The 27,163-nt window shown below is 37.4% G+C and overlaps 1 protein-coding gene across 3 annotated transcripts in view; it reads right to left on the bottom strand.

The window, feature by feature from the left end:
• The window catches only part of syngap1a (synaptic Ras GTPase activating protein 1a), a 158,367-nt gene that overhangs the window by 92,160 nt on the left and 39,044 nt on the right, over positions 1 to 27,163 (bottom strand). For all 3 annotated transcript variants that reach the window (XM_053482427.1, XM_053482443.1, XM_053482435.1), the window contains exon 3: positions 8,988 to 9,093. In XM_053482427.1, the coding sequence (XP_053338402.1) occupies positions 8,988 to 9,093 (106 nt within the window). The remainder of the gene's footprint in view (positions 1 to 8,987; positions 9,094 to 27,163) is intronic.

Here is a 27,163-nt window from a genome sequence, read left to right as displayed (position 1 = left end):
TGTACAAATTCTGTTTGTAAATGTGCTTCAAAGAACCCAGGCAGATGAACAGGCTGTGGATCTGTTCCATAACCGCTTGTTGTATGTAACGCTTGTCGAAACCCACCCTTCCAGAAATTAATCAGTTGTCAGTTGGTGCTCACACACACTCACACACACACACACTATTATTGCAGTCATTACTCTTCAGTAAATATGTGTGATCGGTCTTTATAAACAGCTGAACTCGTGCTCCTTGTTCTGAAGCGAGGGTCACTCCCATTTCCATGCAATTACTTCACGGCTGGACTTCATTTGATCAGCAAGGTTTCAGGCTGCAATAAGATGGAAGTGAACAAAAGCGAAGTGAGTTGACTTCTAACCCGCCCACGTTATGCCAAAGCTAACGCAGCCTGGTGCTTATTAAAACCTATGTGAAGAGGAAACAAACTGCACACACAAACACACACACACACACACACACATTCTCATTCACTCAGCCAGAGACAAACTGTCTTGCTTTAGGAGCACACAGTGATGTTGTGAGTAATAAAAATTCGCACAGGTACGATCCATACGGCGTCACAGCGCTCACACTCTGGTTCACGGCGCTGCCAGTGACACTACAGCTCCCCTACTTAGCGCTACGTTAAGGCATGCACTATTACCCTGACGAACCGCCCTATTTCTGGTGAATTGGTACGATCCAGAGAACGCCCGGTGCAGCCGGAGGGAGCATCCAACTGGCACACGCGGGGGAGACAGGACCGAGACTTTCTGTTTCCATGACAACGCAAGCCTGCAGCTTAAAGAGTACAACCACAGAAGGAATGAACATGAAGTAGGGGGGTAAAAGGAGGGAAGCGATAGATAGATAGATAGATAGATAGATAGATAGATAGATAGATAGATAGATAGATAGATAGATAGATAGATAGATAGATAGATAGATAGATAGATAGATAGATAGATAGATAGATAGATAGATAGATAGATAGATAGATAGATAGATAGATTTTTCTTTTCTGTTGCATTCGCTGTAAACATATATACAAGCATATCTGTTTCTCTATTTACCCTTCTTCTCTCTCTCTCTCTCTCTCTCTCTCTCTCCCAGAGTTAATAAAAATAAAATATACAGTATACATACATACATGTATATATGAACACACTTTAATTTCTAGTTCTCTCTCTCTCTCATTTTTCTCTTTCTTTTTTCTTTATTCACTCTATAGTGGAGAAAAGGTAATATACAGAGTGAGAGACATATGGGGAGGCGCAAAGGGAGAGAGAAAGAGCCATAGAGGAAGAACTGAGGGAGAGAAAACACTATAGACGGAAAGAAAACAGGGATTATAAAAGAAAACATGAAAGAAAGAAATTAGTGTGAAAAGCAGAGGAGTAGAGAGATAAATAAGGAAGGAGGAATCAATGGACTAATAGATAGATCGATAGATAGTTTGATAGATAGATAGACACAGTAGATCGATAGATATCTCACTCTTTTTTCCTTCTATCTCTCTATCCCTCCATCTCCATATCTACCTTATTTATCTCTCCATTCTTCTTTCCTTTTTTTCCTCTCTCTATCGATCTTTCTCTTTCTAGTTGCTTTAATTTTCTTTCCTTTTAATCTCCTCTCCATATTATCCTCCTTCTCTCTTCCTCCGTCCGTCCCTTTCTCCATATTTCTCTCCCACACTTTCTAACTCTCTGTCATTCCCTCCTTCTGTCTCTTTCTTCTCCTCTCTCTTTTTCCTTCTCCCTCTTTTTCTCTCTCTGACCCTGCTGCCTCTGCTTACAGCATTGCTACAATAGTCTGTAATTATTGCCATGGTTACCGCTGAAGCGTAGATGAGCAGTGACCTCGAAGCTGTTCGCTTCTCCTCCCGTTGTGTTTTTAAATACCTTCATTCGGTGCCATTAAAACGCTTACGTTTCCATCTTTACCTTTATGCCTTCTCCACCTCCCGTTCTGCCTCTATAGGATAACCACTCTATGCCTAATTTCGTCTGTGTGTGTATATATTTGTGTGTGTGTGTGTGTGTGCAGTACTGCAGGTCTTTCTCATCAGCTGTTCTCTGAGTCCATGGATGCAGTCCCTGCTGCAGCCTGCCAGTCCCACGGCTCTCTCCAGCTCTGACCTTGGCTTTGACTCTCCTGTTTTGGCCCAACTCCTCAAACAGCCCTCAGACAATTATTTTGCATGCTAATTTATTCATTTTCTTTGAGAACTACAGCATCCAGGAGGTCTGTGACTATAAACATAGCTTTAACAAGTGTTATGATAATTAAGCCCCAAAAAACAGACGCAGCCTCTGACTAAGCTGGACGACAACGTTCTTTTATTTTGTGCAATACAAATGCACACAGTTCTGACTTCACACTACTGAATCGGTCATCATGACCGCTGAACCAATTAATCTGTAATGACGCACATGCTGCATGCATGTTTGTAAACCTGGAGCTATTAGATAATTCCCATATACAGTACCAGTCGAAGATTTGGACACAAGTTTGGGTTTATTTTCTGCATTCTAGAGATGAATATTGGTGATTTCCAAACTATGAAATATCACACTGTATTGTCATTTCAAGACATAAAGGTCTGCTGTTCTGGAATAGTTCTTACGAGAACAGTATTGTGTCAAGTGCATTTGCAAAACCCTTGATGAAACTGTCTCTCATGAAGACCTTCCCAGGGAAGCAAGACCAAAACTGACCTCTGCTGCAGAGGGAACGTTCATTTAGAGCCTCAGAAATCACCAATTAACAACCAGCACCTCAGATTAGAGCCGTTATGAAGCTTTACAGAGGATAACTAGCAGATACATCTCAATATCAAATGTTCAAAGGAGATTATTGTATACTTTGGACGCCTTCAGTATTGTTTTACACTGTAGAAAGAAATAAAAACCAGATAAGACCATTGAATTAAAAGGCGTGTCCAAGATTTTGACTGGTGTTGTTGCACCAGTAACAAATAAAAACATAGCTTACAGTATTAACATGCAATGCACTATAACGGTTTCTTTAATTGCATTTCCTGTTATGTGTATATTTTTTTTGCCCAGCCCAGATATGAGCACCATCCTTATAAGCACCGGTCATAATAGAGCTGCCTACATCTGTTCTGTTCTCTTTAAATGCACCCAACAATGCAATAGTAGTTTCACCAGACAGGGTAGAGATATCTGGTAAGGACAAGATGTTCACATTTTCCTTACAGGAATCCAATTTGCTTTAAAAAAAAAAAAAAAATCACTTTAAATGTTCACACAAGCAAAACTTGGCAGTCAGTAGTGTGAATAATGTAATCAAGTATAAGTTATGAGAATCGCACCTCTCAGACATATTAGTCAAATGGACGCAAACTGCTTTATTTCTGTCATGTGAACAGTTTTACAGCAAAATGAGATAATGCCATTTTTGCTATTTTGAGAAAAACTAGGGTTTTTACATTTTCTTTAGATGAAGCAGGAAGTGTTGCAAACTGATAGAGAATATTTTTCGCATGTATTCTTTGAGTCACCAGAGTGTTAAAAAGCACAAATGCCATCATATTATAGCAAAATTGTTTGGGTTATATCACTGGATTTTGTGTGAACTCCACTTCCTACAGTTTTGTCACAATGGATAAATCAGCCTCAGTTACTGTACGTTTGTGGTCATTTAAGTACTGTATGTACCGATTCAAAACAGGACTTCTGATTGTGTAGAATAACCGAGCACAGTTATGAGTTGAGAGTTATAAAAAAATATAATCCCACACTATGCTACACTAATTCACCTTTCCCAGCGTTTCACTAGTGCTTGGATACCACCAAAGTAAAAAGTTTTCTAAGTACACCAGAGCCATGATCCAACTGCCTTTTTCATGTCTAAACGCAGGCCCTCCAGAAACTCCTTTAACGGCCCAAACAGATGTATTTCTTCCGCAAGTTAAGGGAATGTTATCCACCAATTTTAAAGGATCATGCGTTCCATTTGCTGTATGCTGGTGGGAACGAATGCAGATTGCACCATTTGAATATTTTACTGCAACTAAGAATCCCATCACCGCACTGTGCGTAAAGTCTTCAGTAAATATCGATAGTTTTTTTTATGCCTTCACCAGAAATTTTATCACTAATCCCAGTTTCATAAATTTTTTTTTAAAAAGTCATTGAATGCATTTAGTTCACTTCTGGCGACTGTTTTGTCCAGCTGGTAGTTTCACTTCACCGATCATGTGACAAAAACAGGAGATGTGATTGGCTCCTTATGACATGTTAACTTTCTCTATGAAGTGTGATCATGATTTGTGTGAAATATGTGGAAGTTCAAAGCTTTCATAAGAAGGATAGGTATGGGTTTCAATATATGCAAGACTTGCCGATGGATTCCAATTCCCATTTGTTAACACACATCACAGACTACTAACATGGTTGCCTTGGACACACACACACACACACACACATTGTCCAGTCACCTGATCACTTATTACACACACCTGGACTCGATCACTGCTCACCGTTCAATAAGCGCACATCAAACAAACCCTCAATGTCAAGTGTTCTTTCTTCCTGATGCACCAATCCTCTTTTTTTTGCTATTAGAATTTTGCAATTCGAACTTTGCTTTTTTTTTCTCCTTTGGGTTCTGGTTTCTGCGGTTCTGGTTTGCCTTGCCCTCATTCTGATCGCTCATTACCTGACCCTTGCACATTTTGTTATGCTCTTTGTTTTTTTGTACCTGCCTTATGTAAATACACATGAAATTTCACTCTCAAACAAAAAAAATCCCATTAAATATACCCATAAACAGTTTTGGTATTGCTGATTTGACACATTTCTGTGTATAGGCCATGAAGTACAATACAGTGCATTAAGGCAGCTCAACCACTGCAATGTGTCTGGTATCATAGAGACGTTGACAATCAGTAAAGCTTTGCATTTTATGGGGTGCCATTATTTATTTATTTATTTATTTATTTCTAGTCTAAGCACTTCTATGAACACGAAATGTGTAGACTTTCCTACAGGATCTAAATACATTTACAAATATACTGTACTGTATATCTTGATAAATTAGGCGCATAGTTTTTTAGGCATTAAATAATGTTTGTTCATGCTGAAATATTATCACGAACAAAAATAATACTTTGGTATAAAACTAAGCAGACAATTAATATAACACTGCAAAAACACTTCAACTGATCAGTAAAAAAACAAATTACAGATCAAGGTGCAAAATAATAATAAAATGTTCCCCACTTAGGTTTAGAGGAAAAACAATCATAACTTTAACATGGATGGGAGAACAGGTGAGCCCTTTTGTGATATTGCAAAATGAATAATAATAATTATAATAATAATAATAATAATAAAGCATGAAAGCATCACCTGAAGTTTAACAATGTGCGTGCTGACAAAACCTAATGGCGACTTATTGGCAGACCATAACCATTTTATTCTACCATTTTGATGATCCTGAATCAGATCAGGCGAGCTCAGAAACCTTGGCATAACTGATAATGATGTGTGTGTAGGTGAGGCGGATCTCAGGTGTCATTTTGGGAAATGGATGTAACTGCAAATGGCAAACAACTGTGAAGGACTAATGAATTAAAAGCCTGTAATGCATGAGTGATAATTATGTCTCCTCTCTGCTGGGCAGCTTTTGCTCAGAACAATAATATGCACGCTGCCTGGCCCATCATTTTGTTTAGATAAAATAAACAAACAAAAGCAACATGTTTTTCACTGCAAAAACGTAAAAAAAAAAAAAAAAAATTAATTAATACTGTACCGAACATGATTTTATCATGCAGCATGTATTGTTTGTCATAATTATCTCGCACCCCTTAACTGGGGATATGCAGTTGTTCAGATGCGTGTATATGAAACATGTACATACCATAGTTGTAAAGGACAAGAGCTATACACTGTGAATCGACTTGCTTTTTGTACTTTTGTACTAAGTCTCAAAGCTCGTTCATTGAAAGAAATTCTCTCTAGCACCACAGCTTAGATAAACATTCACTTTCCGTTTTAACCCTGTTTATGAGCAATTCATGAACAGTAGCTTAGCTTCTGTTTGTTAACGGTCCTTAAACAGCAGAGCAGCTTATACTGTACATGAGCTATAACATTATGAACACCCACCTAGATCAGGTCCTACCAAAAGTGGTCCAAGAAAGGAACCCCAATGAACGAGCAACAGGATCATGAGTGGTCAAGGCTCACTGAGGCACAGGGGGAGCAAAGGCAGGTCTGTGTAGTCTCATCCAGTAGAAGAGCTAGTTATGTTCTACTTTTTTTAATATAAAAGTTAGTGTTGTTAATGCAGGTTGCTGCGTATAGAAAGGTACTAAAACACACAGCACATGGCTGTTTTGGTGGGAGAAGGTGGACTTACTCAACATTGGGCAGGTGGTCATAATGTTATGACTGATCAGTTTATGCGTGAACAGCTCATGAACAGTACAGCAGCTTCCAGATGTGAACAGCTCATGAACAGTACAGCGGTGTGTTATGAACAGGACAGTACAGCGGTGTGTTTGCGAAGAGCTCATGAACAGTACAGGAGCTTCTATATGTGAACCATTCATGAAATGTGTTTGTGAACAGTTCATAAACACACTTCAGAGCCGTTCTGTAATAAATAATGGCTTTTCCATATACAGTATACAGTTCATGAACAGTACAGATGTTTGTTTGTGAACAGTTCATAAACAGTTCACATATTACAGCCATTTCTGTTCATGAATAGTTTGTGCTTCTATTTGTGAACAGTTCATAAACACTACACTCGCCTCTTTGCGAACAGTTCATGAACAGTACAGCAATTTCTGGTTTTGAGCAGTTTGTGAACAGTACAATGGTTTCTTTTTGTGAACAGTTTGCAGGGAGCCTATTTGTAAACAGTTCATGAACAGTACAACAGCCTCTTTTTGTGAACAGCTGATAAACAGTACAGCGGCCTTTCGTTTATAAACAGGGTCTCAACTGTACGTTGGCTTTTGTTCATTAAGAGATGTAATCAACAGTATAGCAGTATCTGTTTGTGAACAGTCCATAAACAGTATAACAGTTTCAGTTGGTAAAAAATGTAAGACATAGCACAGATCTTTTCGATTGTGAACAGATTATGAAGACTACAGCAACTTTTATTGCTACACATTTTTGTTATTGTCAATAATCATGAGCAGTACAGCACCTTCTGCTTCATCAAGAACAGCACAAAACCTTCTGCTTGTGCACAGTTCATGATAATGTCAACGGTACTCTATACTTTATTCTGAATGTAAGTCACCATGACCACCCTTTTGGATCCTGATCCAAACAATTCTTATTGAAAATTCGATTATGATGTGTAAAGGCTTAACATTTTTGGAGGCATAAGTTATGGCACAATGTATATATATATGAAGGATTTCAATAACTATGAACAGGAACAAAATACTGTGACTATGACAATACACTAAGAAATGTTTTGTTTATGATGGTGTATTACACTAGGGTTGGATTATTTAAATTGAATTTAATAGGAGGTGTTTGGGTTATATAATATAATGCGTTTTTTATAATATAATTTTAAATGGCTGGAAAATGACAATATATTAGTGAAGGTTTTTAGTTATGATCCAGTGGAATGAGAGGAGTGTTTGTTATGACATAATGTGCATAGTGGTACCTTAGAATTACGGATTTTCACCTTAAGAACAGAAATTTTGCAAGAAATTTGCCTCGGCATACGAAGCATCATCGGCATACGAGCAAATGAACCGAACCGAACCAAAATCGTGTGTAGGCCCGGGAGCTGTTGAAAAGCCTAGCAAAGCAAGTTTACAAATTGAATTATTTATTTTTTTGCATTTTGTGCAAGATTTAGTGAAGACACAGCACCATGGGTCACGGGAATGTCAGCAAGGACGGTAGCAAGAAGAAAACGGAGCCACATTCAGGTTGGTTTTTAAAGCAGCAGGTGCTAAAAGAAATCATAAGTTAAGGTCAAGTGAGGTTTAATGTCTATTTATTTCGTATTTTACTTTATTCACTTTATGCAAAAATATGATCATAGTATTGGAAATTGGTAATATTGGTAATATTTTTGAGTAGTTGGAACAGATAGTCTGCATTTACATTATTTCCTATGGGGAAATGTGCTTCACAATACGAAATTTTGCCTTCAGAACAGATTAAATTTGGATACTGAGGTACCGCCGTGATGTAAACAAGGTATTATATATTAAATTAACTGTTTTTTTTTTTTGTGGGATGATTTATGATGCATTGGGAAGCGTTTAGATTATAATGGTTATTGATCAGGTTTGAGTTCTCATGTAGTGAGTGTGAGTTTTGTGATATAATTGGTAGAAGTTTTTGTTATGAAATAAAACCTTGGGAAGTGTTTTGATTATCACATTATATATTGGGAAAAGTCTGAAAAGACTTTTGTATTGTAATGAGCCATAGTTTTAATATAAAACTATGAATAAGTAAGCGTGTTTTGATTATGACATGGTGTATTGGGGGCGGGGCTTGGCTATGGAATAATTAATTGGCGTGTGATTTGGACTGGTGATGTGCACTATTTCAAGTAATAATGTTTTACATATCCCCATCCCCAAAGGAAAGCAGGCGTCAGTAAAAAAATGCGTACATGTACAGTATACTGTATGTGAGAGATGTGTCAGGAAGCAAGAAAAAAATACGTATGTTGTTTGTTTGATTTTTTTTTTTTTTCAAAAACCAATCTTTCAGCAGTGGTGTGTTTGTGTTAGTGGGTGGGTGATGTATCTGTTTAAGTGCTTAAGAAAGTGAGAAAGCGATACTATGTCATTATATGAGGTGTGTACTGTATGTACGTGAGTATAGGTGTGTATCTGAGTGAGTGAGTGAGTGCATGTGAGAGGTTTGTGTGTATAGTTATTACGTGAGATGTATACCATGTGTGAAGACGTGGGAGTGCGGTATTGGTTGTGGTAGTCAGTGTGGGTGGGTGTGTGTGTGAGTGTGTGTACCTGATTCGGGGTGGGGTCTGCTATCGGCAGGTACGGAGACAGTCCTGCGGAGCAGCTTGGTGCGGTGAGACACAGGGCGCCGATCGCTCATAAGAAGAGGATGAACCTGAGCAAACACACACACACACACACACACACACATACCAGTCAGTTCTATGGGGAAGTCATTCAGTCGAATAGACATGTAATCACACCACACTTCAGAATGACGTCTTACTCCTTACACACTCTCCATGCACTCATATTATGTGAAAGATTTCTAACTGAAATAGACATTTTTATGTTATTTGAATCTGAAACTTTCATTTTGCGCAGTAGAAAAGCTAGGATTATTACCTAGCATAATGTTCGATCCTACAATATCAGTCTGCAATTCTTGATTCAATCCTTGCATTCATTTACTCTTTTTTCAGTCTGTGCTTTATCCTGGTTTCCTACTGCGCTACAGGATGTTTATGGAGATGACACTAATTACGCAGATGGTTGAAGAAGTTTAAAGAAGAGGAAACTAGCATTGAAGACCGACCACGCAGTGGGAGAACGTCAACTGCGACAAAGAAGATTTGTAAAAAGGATTCGAGAGTTGGATTCAATGATAGTATAAAAGCATGGATGGTGATGAAGACTACAGTATGTTAAGAAATATCTTTACCAGCATGTCCAATATGAACCACCAAGGTCTCTCAATATAAAAAAAAGGTTATGCCCAGTTTTGCATTGCTTTCTGTATAGCCTGAGTAGTCACTTTAATGTAATGTCACATGAGTGTGAATATGGTCATGTTCAGCTCAGTCACATGGATGAGTGCTGGATCCTAATTTTATTGTCACCCCTGGGATTAACATCGGTCTGGGGTGATCTAAATGAGATTTACTGTACAGCCAAAGAACTTTGAGAACTTTTGTCAGATGTTACTCTGGTATACTGGAATATAATTACAAGCATTTCAGAAGTGTCAAAGGCTTTTATTGTCAATGACATCAAGTTTAAGCAAAGAATCGGTATTTGCAGAGTTGACCCATCTTTTTCAAGACCTCTACAATTTCGTCTCCCTTCTGTCAATCTACTTCTGGGCCACATCCTGACTGATTCTTACAAAATCAATGCTTTAGGATTGGACTGCGGAAGACTGGGGTAAAGTCATTTTTTCTGATTAATCCCCTTTTCTGGTTGTTTGGGGCATCTGGAAAAAAAGGACTATCGGTAGTGCTCAACTTTTCTTCCCTATACAATTTTGTTTTTCAGATAAAGAATAAAAATTCCTCGAGAGCAACTTCTCCTAACTATCCAAGAACAGTTTGGTTATGAACAACGCCTTTTCCCAGCATGATGAACCTCCTTGCCATAAGCCGAAAGTGATAACTAAGTGCTTGGGGAACAAAACATTTAAATTCTGTATCCATGGACAGGAAACTCTCCAGACCTTAATCCTATAAAAAAAACTTGTGGTCAATCCTCAAAAGGTGGGTGGACAAACAAAAACCCACAAATTCTCACAAACTCCGAGCATTGATTTTGCAAGAATGGGTCGCCATCAGTCAGGATGCGGTCCAGAAGTTGATTGATAGCATGTCAGGGCGAATCGCAGAGGACTTGAAAAAGAAAGATCAACACTGCAAATATTGACACTTTGTATAAAGTGGTTGAAGTAATTGTCAATAAAATCCTTTGACACTTTGAAATGCTTGTAATTATACTTCAGTATACCATAGTAACACCTGACAAAAAACACTAAACCAGCAGACTTTGTGAAAATTAATATTCTTGTCATTTTCAAAACTTTTGCCACAACTGCATATATATATATATATGCTGTATATCTGCCTCTATAGTTGCATATCTAGAACTTTATTATCCAGAATTTTATTTAATGCACAGTTAAATACTCTTAGACTATGAGATTTACGACTGTTAATGTTAATGTCATATCGCCCACGTCTCTCTCAAACAAGATTGAGACACAATGACACAACTTCAGCTTTCAGGCTTTGATACTGTATGAAATAGGGCAAACTTTTTAAATGTGCCAGCATGACCAGCCCCTTTCCACTGTTTGAAACTAGTCTATTCCTCTAAAATTTATTTGTCATCGTGCGATAAGGGATTACATAACAAAATGCCGTTTCATCCTTTCCTACACACGCACAAGTATATGCACACGCAGTCAGAATGTAAAGCTGAACAGATTTAAACACCCAGCTGAAAACAATGCATTAGTCAAGGTAAAAGGGAGCGCTGGGGTTCAACAACATTATACAGCGACGAATGAACACTCAGCATCATATATTATATCGCAAACTGCGGAAACGGTACAAATGCATATTATATCTACAGTACATATGGCATCCCTAATTCAGTGCTCAACCCAATTCAGCATATATTACAGACCCCTGCTGCTGCTCCGCTCTTGGCTTAAACACAACTTTAGTGGTTGCTGGCACTGGATTACATGGTAGTTGTTTAAATATACCCCGAGACCTTGATATATATATATATATATATATATATATATATATATATATATATATATATATATATATATATATTTCAATATATAAAAGTGCACGAACTACACATGCAAGCTGTTTGTCTCAATGAATATACAGTTTGGGGTGAATACAGGGTAGCGTCTATGCAAGTACGGTAAATTGGGTAAATATTGTGATTCATGCTGGAAACGTGATTCCCAGTATGTTACTGCAGTAAGTTTTGGTTTCAGTGAAAAGTCCCTGACTCACTGCAGCTATCCAGAAATGTTAGCTGATGCGAAAACCTAATTGGCATATTGTTTACCGTCCCTTCTTTGCATAGCATAATCAACACAGCACCCTGTATTTATTTCTTTTTCTTTTTTTCAGGAAGGAGAATAAAAAAAAGTGTAGAAGAGAAATGAGTTGAGAAGAATTGCCCAATTATTCTTTGAAAATCTCCCACATTGCACCCACTATTTGCGTGCACAATTCACCCTGTTGAACATGCAAATTAGCGCTTGTTACTTGGAACCTGAGTAAATCTGGCCCTGAGCTGGCGGTTTCTTTGGCACCAGATCGCAATGAACTGGCAAATCAGGATATGTTACTGTATATGAACCAGTCTTTGTTGGATTTTTTTTTTTCTTCTGTTTGCCATGTTGAATATCATCAGGTTGTAATTCAAACATCTAAATATCAAAATCAACCTGTTTCATTTTCAGTTAAATGGTTTTTAGTCTCTCAGATTGATACTATTTGTAAATTGTTATTTGGCTACTAAACATGGCTTTTTAGTTGTTGTGTTTATCTCAGACAAATAAATTAGTTCAGCATTCTAACTAAATCAGGATCTCCAAAGTGGAACATTTTTAACTACCGTATCCGGCAGCATGACTTCACAGTCATAGCACGGAGGGTGCAAGGAAGGTTTTGAGTTCAGATTACCAGACTGCCACTGATTGACCAGTGAGCAAGACCCTTAACTGGAAAGAGTTTATCAAATTTGACTGGTTGGGAGCCATTTAGTCACTGGATTTCTTATTAGACTGATCAATCTTGATAGAACAGACTCGGTTAAATGCCAATTACTGTATGTACAGGGGCATTAAACTTAAACCGGGACTTTTGATTGTGCAGAATAACAGAACACAGTTATCAGAGTAAAAACTCCCTTTATTTCTCTATATAATCCCCTGCTATACTAATGCGCTTGGATACCACCAATGTAGAAAGCTACTAGAGCCATGATCAGAACGCGTGCTTTATATCTGAAACGCTGGCCTCCCAGGAACTCCCTTAATGCCTCAAAAATGTGGACATAGCTTTAAGAGAGGTCAAGACTGTACGAGGTCAATTACTGCCAGCCGAGTTCATGTAATGTGCAACTACAATAATTAGCATACTACCATAAGGATTACTACCATAATACTTCAAGGTCCCATATTTCCCCTATTTCTTTAAAAAGATAAAGTTCTCAGAGGTTCTCCCTCTGTTTCACCATTTCAGTGTTTATGTAAATGAGCTTCTGCTGAGCCACACCCCTAAATAAAACAGCAGAACTGAGCGACTAGCCCTGCATAAATTAATTTATTATATGGGGTCAAATTAGGGGGAAAGTGAAACAAAAATGGAAAAAGACCAAATAGCACATGTATTTATTTGCCAGGTTTATTTTTTATATTTTTGTATGTGCACACTGGAGACCCAGCTGAATGTCAGGAAAATAAAGTAAAATGAGTTTTGCACAATAGGTCCCCTTTAACTTGCAATTTTTATGTAGTACTGTAGGTATCTATAATAAAATGGCATCTCAGGGTCTCGTAGTTGGCAATACAAGCTATTGCACTCTCTGTAGAGAGTTTGATTGATTTTCTAAGGAGCACTACCTCAATTTAAAACCCATTTTGTGTTCAGATCTCTTCGATGAGTTTTAGGCCGTTGCTGCGCCCAACACTGTCCAACACTGACAGCATGTCAACAATATGGCCATGGAGGTCTGTTCCAGGTTTTACCAATACTATGGAGATCCATCTGTAATGCTTTTTGCCTTACAATTAATATTTACCTAGTATATTGTATATTTACATTAATTTATCCTTATCAACATCACACTTTATCATTAGGTTAATAATTTATATACTGTATATAGAATGACATTATAAAATATAATATATAATTTTCCTGTACAATGTGTAGTAATAACAGTGTCTAAAGCTCAACGATCATCAAAGTATGAACCCATGCTCTAACAGTGTCTGTGAGTCAGAGAGAGCTAATAAGGAAATCTTAATCTGGGGTGTGTTATAATTACAATTCAATAATTTAGTAGTTCAGTAAATGGAGAGGTTAACATTCTCAATTATCTCTGTCTGCACCATTTTGATTGATTTTCCTTGAGCAGCCTGGTAGTCTGGGACAGAGAAGTCTCAATGAAGCCTCCTCATCTGAATATTAGAAAACCAGATACTGTAGTTCTAATGTTTAGGTAATATCCAATGTCATTTAAACAATGAGTCTAGGCATTGATCGATGGCAGAGCTTGGAAGGGAAAAAAATGATAGAGGGACACATAAGCAGTGAACCACATAGATATAGGACAAGCTTGTGGAACATTGAGTCATGTCCACTTTTAACTAACCACAACTTCAAGGTCCAGTGCACGGGCTGTGATTCAACTCTGAATGTGAAAGGAGGTGATTCACCAGCTCTGGTTCAGTGGTAGGTTATCTTAGGCTGCAGTATTCTTATTTTTCTGTGTCATGACACAATTATAGAAAACGCCAAGCTCCTTTAGGAAAACTGAGCAAACAATTCATATGAGGATCTTTGACATGAACTACCTGGATTGCCATGGTACAGTAAGTCCCCAACCTATGAACGAGTTTTGTTCCAAGAGCTCGTTCGTAAGTCCAATTTGTTCATAAGTCCAACAAACATTCTCTAGGTACTAGGATACTAAAGCAATTGGCTATACATAGTATATTACAAGTTCAAATTCAAATTTTATTCATACAGTACAGTATAGTGTAGAATCAATGGTTGAACCAATTGTTGAACGATTCATGGTAAAAGAACGACTATTGTCTACCGCCTATTTAATTATTTTCACTTTTGTCTCCATCGTTATTGTCTCCCGCTTCTTATGTACTATTTCCATGGGATTAATATTATATGGAGACCTCATGTGATTTAGAAATGACCCCCTCACATCTGAGTTTCATGTGGCACATTAGCACAGGATAAGCGAAGCTTAAGATTTTCTAAATTTTTACTGGCTTATCTCGCGGACATACAGTATATACCCCGAAGTGTGTGTCTCTTAAGAGTGTGTTGCGATGAAAAGAGGAGGGAAAGGTGTGTGTGTGTGCATGCATATGCAGACTGTGTGAGAAGTAGAGAGAGAATTTTTTTTATGGATTTATGGATTTCCGGTTAGATGGATTAAAAAAAGAAACCAATAGAGTTGCATGCCCTGTGTCATTTATATTTCACCAGGTTAAAATCTAAAAGCTCGAGCTGTACGCTTGAATTATCCGTAACACATTACCCTCGAATTATGACGTGAACCTCCTCGCTTAATTGTGCACTATTTTGGATAGGCTATTGTTTGGACATGCCATTATAGGTCTAACTGTATGATATAAACAGCAGAGTGTTTACCACATGCTTCTATATATGTCATTCATCGCTTTATCATTCTTTTTGCTTTTGCTCTTCTGATGGTTTTTTTTAGATTTCTCCTTCTGCACATTGTATTGTTGTATGGTGTATAGCGATATGACCCAGCACCCAAAATACTTTCAAAGCACTCCAACGCAAGCTCCATTCTTCACAGACGATAGATAAAAAGGCGTGCAGGAAACAAAAACCTTGAAAAAATTATATACGACTCCACCAAATCCTGGCCGAATCACAGACATGCTGATTCGCACTGGACTAATAATATCACAAGACCTCTGTGTTCGGCAAAATATGGTAGGGATAGTACCATAGGGATGGTATGGTAATTTGCGGAGGAATTTTTACTTTACAAATTACAGACATGGCCGATTCACACGGGATTAAGATCACAGACAACCTCTGCAATTATTACAAATCAAACAAGGTCCACAGGTAATACTACTACAGGTAGGACATGTGATCTAACCTCCGCAACTGAACATGTTACGGTGGCCGTGAAGTGCAAAACAAATTAACAAAATGAAAACAAAATAACAAAACCCAAAACAAAATAACAAATTTAAAACCAAATTAACAAAACAGAAAACAAAATAACTAACATCTGACTGGCTGAGAAGTCCAATACAAATTAACAAAACGGAAAACAAATTAAAAACCAAATAACAAAACCCAAAACTTTATTTTTATTTTTTATTTTTTTTGGGGGGGGGGGGGGGGGGTTGTTTTTGGTTTTGTTATTTTGTTTTCGTATATGTTAATTTGTTTTCCGTTTTGTTAATTTGTATTGCACTTCTCGGCCAGTCAGATACAAACCAGAAAAGGTAGGTATAGTTAGCGAATGAAATGCTTACCACTGATTGGACGAGACATCTGTCACTCAAGATATACAGGAAGTAGGAACTTGTTTCTTTATCTTTGTTTCTTGTGTGTTCTGCTTCACTTTAAACTATGATGGCCGTGAAGTGCAAAAAAATTTACAAAACTGACTTCAGGGCCACCGTAAGAACGCCATATTTGAAACCACAATAATGTTTGCACATTCATACACACACAAATCTACCGCTACTACAGTACTTCCTGTATATTTTGAGTGACAGATGTCTCGTCCAATTAGCGGTAAGCATTTCATTCGCAAACTATACCTACCTTTTCCGGTTTGTATCGGACTGGCCGAGAAGTGCAATACAAATTAACAAAAACGGAAAACAAATTAACAAATTCTAAACCAAATTAACAAATACAAAAACAAAATAACAAAAACAAAAACAAAACAACAAACTGTGTATTGCACTTTTCGGCCAGTCAGATGTTAGTTATTTTGTTTTCAATTTGTTAATTTGGTTTTGAATTTGTTATTTTGTTTTGGGTTTTGTTATTTTGTTTTTTAGTTTCGTTAATTTGTTTTGCACTTCAGGGCCACCGTAACATGTGCATGTTCGTACTGTATTTATGAAAGATTGTAACTTGAATGTTTATATGTACAGTACAGTAGGGGACTTTGAGTGTTCCTTCTTGCTTGTTTCACAACTGACTGAAGTTATGACCTCATGCCTGAAATAACCCTACATTGACTGTGTATGCATTACATGGACAAGCGCACCAAGTACAGCATTGTCACTTTTTGTTTTGTGTAATAATAATAAGACTATTTTTTATACATTCATTTTCACTGACCATGATTTGATTTGATTCACATTCTGCTTTCTCAATATTGATGAAATTCTCTGAATATTTCCTATGAACTCTAAATAAAGAAAAATAACAACTCAAAAGGTTCTTCTTCTTCTTCTTTTTTTTTTTTTTAGTTCTGAAGCAAAAACAATGAGACTGGATAAAACCATTTTATCTTCACCTACGTATGGTATGTAATATTGAATAGAGATGATGAAGTCCCAGAGGATGATGAATACACACTTGAACTTTTTATTCATTCCCTATACATTTCATACAGGCTTGCGGGAGGCCACTCAGGGACATGGTGTGGTACATACTGAGCAGGGTGCCATTTCATCCAAGGGCACACAAACACTCACTCATTCAGAACACACTCACTGTATCATACAGAACAGAACTCATATATATATGTGCATATGTATATCATGTTATTTGTGCATGTTATGTCCTTGACATTGACATCCACTGCACAGGACTGCGGAAGGACAATGAAGTACCAGGCGGAAACCAATCAAGCACGAGAACATGCAAACTCCATGCACACAGACCTGAAGGTGGTAACATCAGCCCTTGTTCACTAAAACTGTGTAAAGTTTGATACAGATATATTAATTGTTTATTAATTTAATCCTCATCAAACTCACATCTGGGTCAGATTGCAATCAATCAAAAACTGGGAGGAACAGCGGTTTATTATTGTTCACAACATGTACTACAGGTTCAATACATCTAAAAAATAATTGTGTTCGTGATCGACTCACACAGCATGAGCTCCGTAATAGAAAATCGAGATCCAAAGTCTGCAGATTTCTGTAACCTTTAAAACTGTTCGAAAGCTAGTAAAGAGGTCTTTGTAACCACCATAATGTGGCCATGTAAACATATAACATCTTGTAATTCAGACCTGTTAGACATAACAAGCGCAGACCTCACGGCCTCATCATGAAAGAACAAGGTCATGTGACAAGTGTGAGTAACCACCTTGTCTTGCATGATCGAATTTGGTTTGGCGCTTATCCCACAAACAGCGAGCACACATCCAGAGCACCTCCCACTAACACATTGAAAGGGCTCGGGTTAATTCACAAGAACAAGGTTCATGGACAGGACAAGGACAAAGGCTTTGAGCCATGATGTTTTGGTGACTTTTCCACCACTGTCACTGATGGTGGTCAACCAGTTCTGTAAATAACCTGTCCTGCTGTTGGTGTTACTGAAGAGGCTTCGGGCTTCTTGGTTTTGAACCACTTCCAAAAGTTCAACAGTGGTCTCATCGGACCAAAGAACCCATTTCAATGTTTGCAGAGTCTCCAAACAGGATTTCACACGGCTTTTGTTTCAGCAATGGCTTTCGTCTCAGATTCTTGCAGAAACCCCCCCGAGTTGTGGACGCTTCAAGCTTGCCTTGTGTGCAGATTTTCTCATCTGAGCTTTGGCCCTCTCCACAGACAGAGCCCACACAATGTTTAAGCTTCAAGAATTGTGAGAAAAGGAAATGCCATGGAGGACCAGTTTATTCATTTTGAAGGTTATCTCCTTAAGGGACAGAAAGAAATGCAGTCAAATGTTTCCTCGGGATCTGTAAAGTACAGCCAAAAAACAGTTTTGGTAGAAAGGCAAAAAACTAAGTGATAGAACATTAAAAGTCGTAAAAACCCTGGCGTGACAACCAGAAGCAGAGGGCCTTATGAAGCAATGTGTCCTAATTATGTCACTTGAAGAACTGATGAGAAGCACGCTGATGTCTGCATGAAGGTTTCTGTGAATCACAGTGACAGATTTCTTCAGATCTGGGGGAAGGTTTCAACCAGTGCTGGAGGGGATATGATGCGAGTCAAACAAGCAATAAATGCTAAGGTATATAAACAGATTTTGACTCATCATACTCTGTCTTCGGGAAAATTATTGCCTAGTTAAACACCCACCCATAAAAAATACATGCAAACATAATTGAGATTTACATGGAGGAATTTGAGGACACACACTGTGTTAACTACCTCGTCACAGCTATTCATTTAGGATGTAGACAAATATAAATATGTTATGTTATATAATATATAACATGTTTGCACTGAACAGCTTTAGGTTTTCATTTTCAAAGCCCCAAATGGTAGTGGTGGCTCAGTGGTTGAGGCTCTGGGTTAGTGATTAGAAGGTTGGGGGTTCAAGCCTCAGCACTTCCAAGCTGCCACAGTTGGACCTTTCAACAAGAGATTTAACCCTCTCTCCTCCAGGGGTAGTGTACTGTACCATAAACGTCCCAACATGCTGGGATATGTGGAAGGGGAAAAATAAATTGGTTTCTTGGTTAAAGCACTGGGTAACAAGTGACAGCACTTGTACAGTATATGCAAAGAAAAGGATTTTACTATGCCTTAATTATTCCTGGTAGATGTTTCTGGTTGTCAAAACGTTGTGGTGACATTAATTTGGTGACATTATGGACATTTGGACAACTTTGGTATTAGGTTGTTTTTGCCATTGACTAGACAACGGTGGGAACAGCTACAGTATAAGTAGATAAATCTCATCCACCCTTAGGTTTCCTGGTGGGTTTGTATTGGAAAGGCATTTAATCCCGGGATCCTAATAGACAAACGCAAACAACAAACAATCGTTTAGTTTATTGCAATGGTTTTCATTTTTAAGCTGGTATGAGCAACTGTTGCAATACAAATCTCAATCATTTATTCATTTGTTATTTCATTCATTCATTCATTCTTACTAATTGCCTGTTAAAGACTAGAGATTTTTCTTGTAGTAATGTTCATTTTGAATTCGAAATTCATGTCCGCTAAAGCCACAGATGAGGAAAATCATGATTGACAGATGCTTCTTAAGCAACGGTAAATGCTTTACCACTGGCTAAACTGTCCTCATTCATCACTCTAAGGAATATATCACTTAACATTTACAGTAAACCCAGAATCATTGAACTGTAGTCTAGTGTAAAGGTAAAGTAGGGTACATCAACTTGAAAATTGTACATTAAAAATAGTATTATTTTGTTATTGCTATCCACCTCTGGACAAATCTAAAGGGGGTGAAAACATTTGGACAGGAGAAAAATTATCCTTCTTAAAGCTTAAACGAAATCCCTAGCACTACTCAACTGTAAACTCTATTGGACGGCAGCAAATACATAGTTGCATAAAAGCACTTTAAAAAATGAGGCGTTTTCAGCCTTTTTATATATACAACTCTGGACACACCAGTCATAAAGGTTTGTCTTAAACCTGATGGCGCTGCTGAAGATGGACACTTAACAGTTGGAACATTTTAATCTGGTTTGCTCTGCTATATTGGATACAGCTGTACAACCTAATTGACTTACACCGAGTTGCCAGTTTATTAGTGGATTATTGTATCTAATAAAGCGGCAAATTGGTGTATCATCAGGAAGCACCCGGAATTGGTTGACAAACTCCAAAGAGGAACAGAAGCAATACATCTTATTTAAACCCAACCCGAATAAACTATTTTTGCCTTGAAAGCATGACTCAGATGACTATTTTATTTAATTTCACCGAAATCCTTGGCAGGATTCCGGCCACACAGCGTTACAGAAAGAAAGACCAACAATAAAAAGCCAGAAATAAAACATTAACATTAGAAAAAAAAAAAAACATGCGCATAAAATGCAAATAATTAAATATATAAAATTAGCAAATGTGTGTAATATAAAGCCACTCTGAAGTTTATTACCAGATCTAGGCTTCATGTTTCATGACCTCATCCAGTGCAGCTGTCATACAGCATGAAGGCAGTTTAAACAAGTTTGTGGACACCTGACCAGGAGATTACACTACAAGAGCATTACTGAGCTGAGGATGTCGAGGAGGCTCGAGTTCTGTTCACCCCAAAACTGTTAAGTGGGTTTAAGTTCAGTCACATTGTCATGCTGGAACAGGTTCGAGCCTCTTAGAATCACTGAAGGGAAATTGGAGTTCAATACGACAGAAGGACATTCCATTAAATTGTTCGCTTCCACCCAAAGGACCAATGTGCAAAATTTAATGGTTAGGTGTCCACAACCCTTTGGCCATTTAAAAGAGTTTTTTGAGAAAAAATCACGTTTGTTAGTGTTAGTACTACTCTAACCTATATATATATATATATATATATATATATATATATATATTTCACTTGAGTATTTTCCATATTTTGTCCTTTTTATTAAGAGTAATAAGTGATTTGTTAGTTTTCAGATGATGTTCATACAAAAGCGCATTGATTTTCCAGTCTAAACATAATCGTTTATGCTGTCACTTACACCACATCATGATGGAGCTACACCCCCATGTGGGAAGGACAGGAACAAAATATATCCACCTGTCCAAGCAGTCCAAATGTACAGAAATGGCTGGCAGAGCGCTGATTGGTTAGCACACCAAAGTGATTGACGGTTACCTGGGCAAAGGATTTCCACCCACTTGGTTTGGGCTGTATATTCTTTTAGGGTATTTTTCAAGACTCTCAAACCCCAACCCTAAGTGCAGTGTTCAATGCAAGATTAGAATTAATCTAGCCAATTAGCTAACATTTTGATCAAAAGAGGTGTTTCATGCCAAAAACAATCTCTTTTTTTTGTTTGGTTTATTTTTTAAAACATGCTTATAAGTATAATGTTTTGGCATGGCCTTTATTGGAACTTTATTCTATCCTTAATATGTTCCCAGTATGCCTGTGTTTAATTGCATAGGATAGTTGCATCATAAAGGAAAGCAATAGTATAAACTAGATAGCTAAGCTAATGAGAAATGCTTAGACTACAATTCAACATTCATTTAACGAATGTCAAATCATGTCGCTGTCCAACTCTACTAGACTTGCACATTCATTATATCAACAGCATCAACTTTAATTTTGTATAAAATACTCTTCATGAGTAACTCAGTCACTTTGAGGCATTTGGCAGGCGACACTTGTATGGTATTTGATAGATACCCTTATCCTTATTTCATAACACTAATTAATCACATTGACTATGTACATAACTTAATTAAGTATTGAGAAGTTACATGTAGTATAATCAGTTCGATTACTTTCTGTTGAGGATTTGTTTATATAAAATATATCCAATATGTTTTTTTACATGTGACTGAAAATATAATCCTTGGGGTTCAGTGTAACATTGCACTTTAACTATGCACAGCTAACTCAACACTGTGAATATGGACCCTTGTTGTACGAACAGTTACCTTTAAACTTTATCACCAGTTATCTGGATGACTGAATAAATAACAGGTTATTGAGCTTTATGCATAGGAAAATAACTATATGTATGTGACTATCTGACCGGGTTTCAAACCACAGATGTCCAAAAAGGAAAAGGAAATAGTCGAGAGGAGCGTTTCTATTTTGAAGAGATGTAATTAAAGGAATTTTTATATATATGAAAATTCAACTAAACATTGTGCAGATCTCCGAGACACATTTTATTGAGAATGAAATTGCAAAATTACTTAAAAAGTGAAAAAGACAACAAATGGATCCTAAGGGACTTGTATGCATTAATATACATCGACTAAAAGAAACTAAAGCAAGCAAAAAATAAATTAATAAATAAATAATTTCCATGTTCAGTCTCAAAAGCAATTTCCATGCAAGCGGGGGAATGTCATAAGAATTGCTGTCTCAAGCAAAAGAAAGTGTCTTAATTTAAAGCAGGAACTACAAATGAAAGCAGGACATGACTAGGGCTCAGCAGAATATGTACTGAATTGGATATACTTCTCCTAGCCTTGAGATTCCATATAAATCAGAAGGATGCTTGAGAAGTAAGAGAAGGAAAGCTATCAACGCAGTAAAACAAGAATCCAAGGTATAGACGCATTGCCCACAAATTACCAACAAAAGAAAAAACAAATGCAGTGAAATTCTTTAAAAAACATAACTGTGACCTTATGAAATGAGGTCAGTGTTCGATTCCTGGCCAGGCTCGATTCCCGGCTCTGTGTGCATGGAGTTTGCATTTTCTCCCTGTGCTTGGTGGGTTTCCTCCGGGTACTCCGGTTTCCTCCCACAGTCCAAAGACATGTAGGTTAGGTTGATTAGCGTTCCCAAATTGCACGTACTGTAGTATGTGAATGTGTGTGTGTGTGTGTGCCCTGTGAAGGATTGGCACCCTGTCCAGGATGTACCCCGCTCTATGCCCTAGGCCTTCTGGGATAGGCTCCAGGTCCCCGCAACTCTGAATACAGGATAAAGCAGTATAGACGATGAGTGAGTGAGTAAGTGAGTGAGAGAGACCTTATGCATAAATTTGCATAAATGAGACCTGCTATTAATTTAATAATTACCACCATGACAATAAATCCACTTGTTCAATATTGTGTCGGTCCCATTTGTGCCACCAAAACAGCCCTGACCCATGGAGGCATGGACACCACTAGACCTCTGAAGGTGTGTTCTGGGATCTGGCACCAAGCCAGAGGTGGGGCCTCCATGGATTAGACTTGTTTTTCCAGCACATCCCACAGATCCTTGATATAATTGAGATCTGAGTAATTTAGAGGTCAAGTCAATGCCAACACCAAGTCATGTTCCTCAAAGCATTCCTGAACAGTGTTTGTAGTGTAGCAGGGTGCACGATCCTGCTGAAAGAGGCCACTGTTAGGGGATACTGTTGTACTTGGTCTGCAGCAAGATTCAGGTAGGTGGTACATGTCAACGTAACATCCAAATGAATGTCAGGAGCCAAGGTTCCCAAGCATCACACTGCCTCTGCTGGCTTGGTAGGATCCTGGTGCCATCTCTTCCTGCAGATAAGTGACAAAGACACACCCAGCTGTCCACATGATGTAAAAGACGTTGTGATTTATCAGACCAGACCAGACGAACCTTCTTGCTTTGGTCCATGGTCCAGTTCTGGTGCTCAGATGCCCATTTTAGCAGCATTTAACAGTGGACACGGGTCAGCATGGGCATTCTGGTTTGCATCCTTACAGCTCCATATGCAAGCTTCAATGCACTATATCTGAATACCCTTATCTCATATTCAGCATTAACATTTTCAGCTATTTGTTTTATAGTAGTAGTAGTTCTGTGGAATCAGTGAGCCTTGGGTTGCCATTTCACCAGCTGTCCTTTCTTGGACCACTTTTGGTAGGTACTAATCACTGCATACCGGGAACACCCTAGTGTCAAAGTCATTCAGATTCTTATGCTTAGCCATTTTTCCTTCTTCCAACACATCAGCTTTAGAACTGCCTGTTTGTTTGCTCAATAATTCGCCCCACCCCCTTTGACACGTGCCACTGTAAGAAGATAACCAATGTTAGTGGTTGTAATGTTATGGCTGGTCAGTGTTATATACAGTATGTAATTAGGGCATGTTTCCTGATGTTATATACCCAGAGTAGTAGGATTTGTAGCAGGAAGTTCATTCTTTAATTAATTAAGAATTAAATGACGTTAATTAGATAAAGAGAAGGATGTTTCAATTATCCCATTACCTCTATAAATGGGAGCTAGAGTGAAGTAAAGGTTTTTTTTTTATTTTATTTTTTTATTTATTTTATAGACTTTTTATGAATGTACAGACCAGGTATTCATGAACTGAAAAAGAGTGATATATGCAGAACAAAATCTAAATCTAAATATTGGAATAAGAAATAATAGGAATGAAATCTGAGTTAATGATAGAACAAAATAAAATCTTCTTTCCTTGCCATTTCTTTCTCTTTTTTTTATATTTTGCTTTAATTTTACAGCTTGTTAGTCACCCAAGCCTTTTACATCTTTTTTTTTTTTAAGAATTTGTTAACTGGATGCCGTAAAAATAAATGTGTTTGCTAAAGTGCCTTTTGTTTTACAAAAAATTAGCTGGTATGATATCTGATTAAAGTTTGAAGTAAAACCACAATATACAGTAGGAGATTTCATTTAAAAAAACTAAATGCAATATATTGGATGTTTAAATATTAATAATATTGTAAAGATCAATACAACATTTCCATTATTTCCAATGACTGAGGCCATCTCGGACCTTTGACTCATTTATTGAACGAGTAAAGAAAAATCATTAAGTTCATTAAAATGCTAGTTGCTCACCTATTTAATTACCTTAGTGTTCATGCAAATCCTGCCGGGATCTTTGAAGAGGGAAATCAATAAATCAAGAAGATTTTTTTTTTTTTTTAAATAAAGGCACCAACTTGAGGAGGGCTTTCATGGCCCATTCTGGACCAACATAGCATGGCCACCGTGAGGAAGAAAAAGAAAAGAGTGAGATGCTGGACCGGTCATGGACCGACATAGTGAGTGAGCACACTGCCCCCTTTAGGTTAACTGTAGCTTCTGTCACTTGCCAATCAAGGGTAGAAATTTTTGGTATACAGTATGTATTAATTAAAAGCAGAGTTTCAGGAGGTTATTATACAAAGTTATTATACAAAGTTATTATACAAAGTTATTATGTATAATATTGTGTTCTTTTTGTTTGAAGGTTGGAAATAATAAGCACTATAAGTTCAATTAAATAGATATAACAGTATTGTGCATGTTTGAGGAACGCAACTAATGTTGGCACAATTGATAATCACACACACACACACACACACACACACACACGCACACACACACAAAGGTGTCATAGTGGTTTAATGTTAGCACTGTGTCCTTGCACCTTTATGGTCGAAGGTTGAATTTCCACCTTGGTGCTTAGTGGGTTTCCTTCGGGTGCTCTGGTTTCCTCCCACAGTCCAAAGACATGCAGATTGGACCAATTTCAAATTGCCTTGTGTATATAGTATATAGAATATATGAATGAATGAATGAACAAAGACACAAATGAACTATTTTTTCTGTGTGTACATCAACCAGGAAAATGTATTCATAAACCAGGAATGTTTGAATTTTATCTGTCTTTTTTTTCCCGCATTCTTATTGAAAACTGTCCAGTGAGGAGATTAATTGTGCCTCAGCGTCGCCTCTCAACCAAGCACTGTGAACAAGTTTGTCGCCCAAGTACCACCCACTGAAATGGATTGGCGTGGACTTTACATAACGATAAAGAGGATATACAGTATAATACAGTATAATAACTTTGTTCTGTTCAGCACTCAGAAAGAGCACGCAAATATGCATTTGTGCTTTTCCATGATTACTCTGCATACAGTACATACAGTATAGACACTTTAAAGACAAGGCATTTCCAGTGGGTGGTAGAAATGTATAAAGAATTCTGAAATGTTTCATAGTTTTGATTCTTTCAATGCTGAGGTTGTGCTGTGGCTGAACTCCCTCAATCTTTATTCAGGTCAGGGTTGCACTGTCTGTCCCGTAATGAAAGTACACGAAGGACAAAAAGCACTACAAAAAAAGTGGCTACAGGAGCAGGTGCAAGAATAAGAGAAGGTGAGAAATCAACAGAAAATTACTCGACAGGTTAAATGGCTAAACGGTTTATTTGGACTTTAATTCAGGCATGATGGCATAGTGGTTAACATTGTCACTTCGTACCTCCAGGGTCCGGGTTTAATTCTTGCCTTAGGTCTGTGTGCATGGAGTTTGCATGTTCTCCCCGTGCTTGGTGGGTTTCCTCCCACAGTCCAAAGACATGCAGATTGGGCTAATAGGCGTTCCCAAATTGTTGACTGGAGGTCCTACCACGGGTGTAAAAATAGGAATAAATACAATGATCACCATTGACCTTCAAGGTCCCTAGTTGGTCTACAGAGGTTCCTAAATGGATGGATGAATGAAATTCAAGTATATGATGAAGTGCTTTTTCCTATATGGTGATATATATATATATATATATATATATATATATATATATATATATATATATATATATATATATATATATATATATATATATATATATACGTAATCTTATGCACACTGTGTTTGATTTTATTTTATATAAATCGCCATTGTCTAATTCGTGAATAGCTTAATTTTTAAGGAGTGTTAAATATCGGTGTTTGACACAGAGATAACTCTCCAATCTTATGAATCAATGCATTCAAATGCTACAATTAATGCAAAAGTCTTCTCCTGCTCTTAACACCTTTATGTGCTGACTGAGTTATGTTATTCACATCGTAATTAAAGTGTTACAGCTTGCACTTTTACAGTGTGGAGCTCTAATGACATTTCGTGACAGTTCTGTGTGGATCCACTGATTTACAAAAAAACACATCATGTATTATTTAATTTATAAACTCAATTGCTTTCTTAAAAAAATTAAAAATGTATCATTAACTATTTAAATTTTGAATGTTCAATGGCATGAATTTCTACGTTTTTTTTTCTATCAATTATTTTTTTAAAACCCCCTTTTAGATCAATTTTTGGTTTTAAAACAACAGTGGAAATGTTTATTTTCTTTTATATATTCTT

This window comes from Clarias gariepinus, chromosome 2 (genome assembly GCF_024256425.1).
Source record: "Clarias gariepinus isolate MV-2021 ecotype Netherlands chromosome 2, CGAR_prim_01v2, whole genome shotgun sequence".
Classification (NCBI taxonomy): Eukaryota; Metazoa; Chordata; class Actinopteri; order Siluriformes; family Clariidae; genus Clarias; species Clarias gariepinus.
Note: the sequence above shows the minus strand (reverse complement) of the source record. Positions and strands in the feature narration are given on the sequence as shown.